This window comes from Centruroides sculpturatus, unplaced genomic scaffold, assembly GCF_000671375.1.
Source record: "Centruroides sculpturatus isolate CEXI.00-Female unplaced genomic scaffold, Cexi_2.0 scaffold1384, whole genome shotgun sequence".
NCBI classification, from domain to species: domain Eukaryota; kingdom Metazoa; phylum Arthropoda; class Arachnida; order Scorpiones; family Buthidae; genus Centruroides; species Centruroides sculpturatus.
Window position 1 is genome coordinate 174,979 of NW_019386037.1, and position 8,240 is coordinate 183,218.

General features: G+C 31.7%; 1 protein-coding gene across 1 annotated transcript; it reads right to left on the reverse strand.

The window, feature by feature from the left end:
- Positions 1 to 421: 421 nt before the first annotated feature.
- LOC111613254 lies at positions 422 to 7,886 on the reverse strand. The gene is made up of 6 exons (XM_023354601.1): positions 7,844 to 7,886; positions 7,611 to 7,769; positions 7,381 to 7,528; positions 7,075 to 7,307; positions 898 to 1,157; positions 422 to 808 (listed from the first exon to the last, which is right to left on the reverse strand). The coding sequence occupies exons 3-6, from the start codon at positions 7,514 to 7,516 to the stop codon at positions 583 to 585; spliced, it is 855 nt and encodes a 284-aa protein (XP_023210369.1). The 5' UTR covers positions 7,517 to 7,528; positions 7,611 to 7,769; positions 7,844 to 7,886; the 3' UTR covers positions 422 to 582.
- Positions 7,887 to 8,240: the final 354 nt, after the last annotated feature.

Consider the following 8,240-nt stretch of genomic DNA (forward strand, 5'->3'; position numbering starts at 1 on the left):
CTAGGCAAAAATGACAACTGTTCAGTGGTTTTATCCACTCGCTGTTGTGGGAAAGGAATAATAGTACACATTTTAGAGTTTATTTTTATAAGTATTTTCTTAAGGCATCATTAATCGTAAATATTTCAAGCATACATATCGTGCATATTTCAAATATCTTGTGTCTTTCTAATGCCCTTTGTGCAGTATTTTCTTAATGCGTTCTACAAAACATTGAGTATGGATAAAGGTTTCATGACGTCGTTGAAAATAATGGCTTTTGATAATTTATAAGTTCATCTATCAATTTATTTAAAAAGTTCGTGAGTTTCTCGTATACACATCACTATTGTTTTAAACTGAAAATGTCGTGTTTCTTATAAACTAAGAAAAAATATATTCACAACCATCATTTAATCTTATACATAGAGATATTCGCTTATTTATTTTTACATAGAATTTTTATCTTAATTTTTAAGGAAATTGTATTATTTCGTGATAATTGTATAGTAGAGATGCAAAAATAATTAGTAACTTAATTAAAATTACAATATGTGTATTTATAGAGTGATGAAAACGTTTCATTTCGTAAATTCATCTACTTTAGGGCATGGGTGCATGACGAATTCTTTTTATAATCTTCGCAATGAGAAGCTCCGAAAGGAAGGAAGTAAAAGACAATATATATCCAATGATTAGTAAAATGAAAGCACCACCGACTTCATTTAATTTTAACGGCTTGATTTCCCGAGATGTAATTTCTTTTCCAATATTATATTCATTTCCGTATCTTTTCTGGGTAATTCCAGCTGCAATCCAATTCGATAATCTATATACAACATGAAATATATGCAACATTAAAAATATATATACAAATAATAATTAATTTAATTATTAAAATTACAAAATGATTCTTACATTTCGTTTACTTCTCTTCTATAATAAAACCCTTTTCTCATTGAATATGCACAATTAAAACTTAGAAGTGCGTCATCAGAGATAAAGACATTTCTTCTTAACTTATTTTTTAATGGTATTAAATAAAAGTCAGAAGATATAATGGCAAATTTACGATTACGTACACGTTCAATAACATCTGGTTCTTCGGTTAACTCGAAGTAATTATTATTTAATGTCATATGTTCTTTTAATATCAATAAGTCTTCGGTCTTTGCCGTCTGAAAAATAAATTTTTATTAATAGTGATTTCTAAAATATTTTACGTGAATGAGTTTTATATGATATTAGGTAATAATCCTATGCTGTTACATGCAACGTAGTATGTTAAAAAACATTATAAGTTAAAATAAATATACGAACTTCGAAACAAACATAAGTATATTAACTGAATAAACATGAAGAAATTTTTACAGGGATTGAAATGAATGGCAGAAAAGTTTTTTTTTCATTATCATAAAATAAAGCTATATTGATATGAACTGTACAGGGAAATACGTAAGTCACACCATAAAGTTATTCTCATGGATTTCATAGGTGTCCAAATAAACTTCTCAGCTACTATACATGCGAATATTCTGGCGTAATAGGATGATTCCACTCGTCTGAATGACTCGGGTTAATATTGTCACATTCTCTGTTTATCACATTCTTCAAATCGGCGAGTGTACAGACCGATTCTGGTACATAATAAATTTTAAATACAGGAAAACAATCAACTTAAAAAAAGCACATAAATATAGTTATTACATTAACTCGTATGGTGCACGACTTACGGACTTCCCTGTGGATTCGTATAAATATGTAATTCTTAGTTTCATTGATGAAAAATGATTTTGTTCACATTTCAACACTTCAAATCGTCAAATATAGATAATTCAATATTAGTTTACTCCTCCCAACTTCATTCTTATGTTATGATACAAAATATTATGATATTTAAATTCAAGTTTTACAAATCTGTACACTACTTTTTTGCAACATTGAGTTTTAAATGATAAGCAGAGAAGTCTGTCTTTGATATAACGTCTACAATTTTTTTTATTAAAATTAAAATTGCCTTTCTTTATCCTAATAATGTTAAATCATCGCTTGCGAAAATTAAAACTTGTCGAGATATCTTTCGTACATTAAAAAAATGTATGAATTTAATTGGGCTGAAAATTCAAAATCCTGTAGAACAATAAATTCCCACTGTTGTCCGTTCATTTGTCCGTCTGATTGTCTTTCCTATATCTCGAGAACAGACGAATAGATGAACGATCTGAAAGGACTTGTTAAACATAGAAACAGCAGACCCCGACTAACTGTATATCAACTTCCAACGCAGAAAGAAAAAAAAACACGTTATTAATTCAAATGTTCAACGAGTTACATAGATGACCGGCACAACTCTATAAGCAGACATAGTATGTTGTAAAGGGGCAAGACTATTAATTCGATGTGGCAAGCATATATTTTATTTTAAATAAATTTTTAAAATATCATTAAAAATTGCAGCCCGGCATTGTGGTGATGTCACAACAAATAATTGATCGTATTTAGTTGAAATTTTTGTAAAAGTTTTAAAATGGTATTTTGAAAAAAAGCACTTGTAACATTTTCTGGCGGTGGAGTAAACATAAAGCTTGTGTTAATTGATTTCGAGAACAGTTCTCGATTAAATAGAGGATGTATTATTGCGCGAAAAGTAAAGAACGAAAATAGACGTGAAATTTGTTATGTGTGACGAAATACTAAAACAATTGCAAAGTTTGCCAAAAAATTTTAAGAATCTAAAAAATGAGTTTTCGAAATGCAGTAGTACCTCAGAATACAAAATTAATCCGTTCCGAAACAGAGTATCATGAAAATGTCGTAAAACCAAATAATCCGTTCCAACACGAAAAACACACTCAAATTAAAGCTAAGTAGTACTTTAAAAAAATAACTATAGTAAGGAAAACACTGAAAAATGCGTTTTGTAGTTGTAAATGTATAAATAACCATAATAGAATAATAGTTGATAAAAAAAATGTAGTTTTACTTTCACTTTACCTTTGAGGATAGACCACGGTGGAGGTGTAAACTGGTGGCGGAAGAGAGGGAGAAGGGAAATGATACTAAAACTTAACTTACATAACATAACACTAATTTTTTAAGTTATTTTTAACTTTTCTGTTTTATATATATATATTATTCAATGCTTTTTGCTTTCTTTCCTTCACTTCCACCAGCACTTTCACTGGATAGAGGTCGCTTGGTAAAATATCTATCCAAAGAGATTTCGCTTTGCCTACTTTTTAAAATGTTTCTAAAATGACTTAGGCAAATATCATTACTGTGAGCAGCAATACGNACACTACAGAAGGCCCCTATATTGAATACATGCCATATTGTTAGGAAATTCCTTAATACAGGCACTGACACTGACACACTTATTTAATTTTAGTTTTTGGTTGCTATGCCTTGACTCTGGTCCGGCATAGTACACTGCCACCGGTGTGTACAGAGTTAACCCACTAAACCCAACATAATAATAATAATAATAAGCGCAGAGCCCAAACGGTTAAGAGTTGAAAGTTAAAATTTGGTACATAGGGTACGTCACGAGAACGCACACTAAGAAGAAATTTTTCGAAATTCCTCCCCACGGGGGAGAGAGACAGGATTAAGTCTTAACAGTTCCATCAACAATGGAAGTGTTAAGTAACAATGGAAGTGTCAACAATTGACGTGTCAACAATGGAAGTGTTACGTAACAATGGAATTGTTAAGATAAAGCGACGTGCAATACGCGGATGCAGTTTTTTTTTCGTTTTTGTGGGAAATCGAACATATTTTTAGACACGTCTAAAAATTCTCTAATTAGTCTGGAAACATTGGGGACCCAATTCTTGCATTCTGTGAAAACGGATAAGGTTGACTATAACGTAATAATCTTAATCATTGCTATCGTTACTTTTTCCCGAGCAACGCTGGGCCTACCTGTTAGTATATATATATTTATTGATACAATACGTATTTATAAATAATTGATTTCATGTTTGAAAACATCAACTTTGCAACACGAAAACTAGTTCTCTGCTTGAAAATTTTACGTGTTGCATCTACGAAATCGAATCCTCCAGGAAAATGGTCGACACATTTGGCTTTGTTATGGTATCATTAGGAATTCTGTATTATTAAATAATGAAAACTAATAGTTGAGATAATTAATATTTATTAGAAATACAGTACTTCACAGATAATTTACTATTTTAAATATTAGTTTTATCGCTGGAAGATGGAAGTAATCCACTGTTTGTGCTTCGATTCTAGTCATGAAACTATAGATAATTTATATAAGTAGAACTTCATTCTGGTAATTTTCTCACGAATAATTTGCTTGGAATTTAAGTATAAACGTGTTTTTTAAATGGCAAATGGCGTGATTTTTTACGTTTATCGAAAAGTATTATAAACACGCGTATCGAACTGAACATATAATAAACGTCACGACTTCGTTTACCATCAACTTCTTTCTTCATTTCCGTGTTAAAGAACAAATCTCTACAGAATTTTTCTCTCTACGCTTAACAAAATTAACAAAATAGAAAGAGACAGGATTAGGGCTTAACACTTCTATCAACAATGGAAGTGTTACATAATAATGGAATTGTTAAGATAAAGCGACGTGCAAGACGCGGAAGAAGTTTTTTTCGTTTTTCCGAAAATCCATCATATTTTTAGACCCATCTAAAAATTTAATTAGTCCGGAAACATGGGACCCAATTCTTGCATTCTGTGAAAACGTGTAAGGTTGACTATAACACAATAGTCTTAATCTTTGCTATCGTTACTTTTGCCCGAGCAACGCCGGGCCTACCTGCTAGTTGTTAATATTCGATACTTTCTCTTCGGGTTGTTTTCTTTTCGTTCTAAGACTGAAAATTANATAAGTAGAACTTCATTCTGGTAATTTTCTCACGAATAATTTGCTTGGAATTTAAGTATAAACGTGTTTTTTAAATGGCAAATGGCGTGATTTTTTACGTTTATCGAAAAGTATTATAAACACGCGTATCGAACTGAACATATAATAAACGTCACGACTTCGTTTACCATCAACTTCTTTCTTCATTTCCGTGTTAAAGAACAAATCTCTACAGAATTTTTCTCTCTACGCTTAACAAAATTAACAAAATAGAAAGAGACAGGATTAGGGCTTAACACTTCTATCAACAATGGAAGTGTTACATAATAATGGAATTGTTAAGATAAAGCGACGTGCAAGACGCGGAAGAAGTTTTTTTCGTTTTTCCGAAAATCCATCATATTTTTAGACCCATCTAAAAATTTAATTAGTCCGGAAACATGGACCCAATTCTTGCATTCTGTGAAAACGTGTAAGGTTGACTATAACACAATAGTCTTAATCTTTGCTATCGTTACTTTTGCCCGAGCAACGCCGGGCCTACCTGCTAGTTGTTAATATTCGATACTTTCTCTTCGGGTTGTTTTCTTTTCGTTCTAAGACTGAAAATTAGGCTTACCCGATCGAGTTTTTGGATGTTTTCTCAATTCCTCGATCTCACACATATTATATTTCATAATTATGTAAAAATTTCAGCAAATCATACTATTAATATTTTGGTAAACTTGTTTCTCGTGTGCATTATGGTAGACTAAAAAACATTTAGAAATGTTCTCGGTGTAGATGGCAGTAACTGTTTTTGAAAAAAATCGATGTTGCGGGACAAATGTTTCAATGCCACTGTAAGGCAAAAATTGTTCACAGATGAGGATTTTGCACTTTGTGCATTAACAAATATGCATGTTGTTAAATTAAAGAAGCACAAATATCTGCAGCAGCAAATAGAGAGATCAATAAAGAAGACCCATCATCTAGAAGAATAGATGTAGTTCCATCTACTTCTAAACTCAACGATTTTTCTCAGTCTTTTCTCCAAAAATATGAGCACTTCCAAAAAGAAGGTTTTGCAACAAAGACAGAAGAAAGGCAGAAAAATCATAAATAATAAAAAGTTGGCCATTTAAAATAATTTACAGTCAAAAGAAAAAGATATGAAGAGAAAGATATTAAAGAAGACAGAAAAAACAAAACCGAGAAAAGTTACTCATAAATCACTTTACACGAATAACTTCATTCCTGATCCGAAAGAAGACAGTTTAGACCAGGGATGTTCAACCTTTTTGTTTCTATGGGCCACATTGCAAGATGTCATGGAGTATTAGGCCACAAGTATATTATATATACTTATGGCCTAATCCTTAAATATACTTGTATGTTTTAGGATTAACTTGTCTAGATTATAGTAATAAGTATTAAATCTTTATCGGGAAAAAGGATATTTTAAAAAATTACTTCTACAGACACTTTCAATTTTTAATTAGAAATATATAAATTCATTTATTAACAGGAGACAAACAAAAATTTATTTGAAAAACACAAATNCCACTTCTTCGTTCTCTACCGTGTCACTTCTACACTCTCAACCGTCTCTCAGCACACAGCGTTTGTCATCAGTCTTCAGTACATGCAGTGAATGTAGTCACATTGTCACGTGCAGTACAGAAACTAGTTAAGATGCGCTTGAATACAGCACTTTTGCACATCAAAACAAAAGCCAGAAATCGCTTAAATGCATCTGATGATTTACGCGTGGTTCTTTCAAAAAACAGCCTCATTTTAGTGGAATTATTATGAATAAACAACAACAACTTAGCCATTAAAATTTAAATATTGCTTTTTATGTTACAGAGTAATATATATTGTGAATAAATACGGCATTTGTTTATGCAATAAATGTTTTTTCTTAAATAAAAAATATACAGTACATACATTTTTAAGGGGGTGCAAGAGCTTTTTTCAGATTCAACGGGGTGCTGACCACTAAAAAGGTTAAGAACCGCTAAGTTATTGCAACGGAACACTTGGGCGATCTGCCTAGAGGAGTTTCCCTGTAACAGCTCTAATTAAAGGTAACTGGCCAGTATTCTGGCATTACAGACGTAGAGAAAACCCGGAAAACTGCACGTGGCCAGCCAATTTTAACGATGGACAAACGCACGACCGAACTCCCAGTGTTCAGGGAACGGAACCGCTTGGCCACTGGTGGGCCATCGTCAACGTTCTATCGGCTTTATTGTTATTACCATTATAAACGTTCTGGCAGCAACATTTGACAATACTCCACATTCGTATTCTCCACTTCTGACAGCAGACGCCAGTTCGTGAAATGTCTTCGGAATCCATGGTTTTTCGGACGCAGTCAGAAAAGATACCAAACAACTGCTGAAACTGGACAATAAAACGAAAGCGGCTAATAACCAGCTTCCCACTGTTAATCTGTGAGGAAAATGTCGAACTTTATTCAAGGTGGCACTTTCTGCAACAAAATAAAGTAAAACATTTACCTTTTAAAATTCGATTTTTAATATTTTAAAGTAAAATAATTTTACCTTGATTACTCAATGTTGAAAACAGACACCAAATTATATTCCGAAACGAAAATTGGCAGTGCTTCCCAGTTTTTTTGTAGCGTACTTTTATCATAACAAACAAGGCAAATGCAGAAATTAATAGAGATGTGAACATCAGAAGCCATACCTTTAAAGTAATTAGTCCTATGAACATAAGTATTTATTCTAGATGAATAAACTATTGTTAATTATAAACAATATTTATATACCTGAAAAGAAAAGGGCCGAAATATAGCATGCCAGGTAAACGTTGTTTCTGGAATTATTAAGAGAAAGTATACAGGTGACGTTGTAATTGTAGTAGAAAAATCTACCACTTGTATACGATCATAGGTAAGAAAGATCGGTACGGGAAAAATGTCTGCTTCCTATAAAGAATAGTTTGTATTGTTTGAAAAGAAAATTTAAAATAAATGAGAGTACATAGATACTCGAATAAAACATTTTAATCTGTGCTATTCGCGATTAATAGGTTTAAAGACTTTGCCAAGCAGAAATTTGCATAAAACAGGATATCATAAATTCTCAAAATAACATTTATTCCACATTTTCATGCAAATAAAACAAATGCGTTATTAATTAAACAATGAGTAGCATAATAATGTAACAATCAAAATAACTTTAAATTTTTCAATAATGTAGGAGAGACCGGGGCAAAATCGGCATGTTAAGCTTTACTTAAATTTTGTGTAATAAATACTGCTGTAAACTGAAAAAAAAGCTTTGCATATTGTCTATTGGAATGTTACCTTACTATAGAACTGGTTAAAATCAGTTTGGAAATAAAAATAATTAAAATAATTACAACTTTACAAGAAGAGAGAAATTGACGAAGTTGC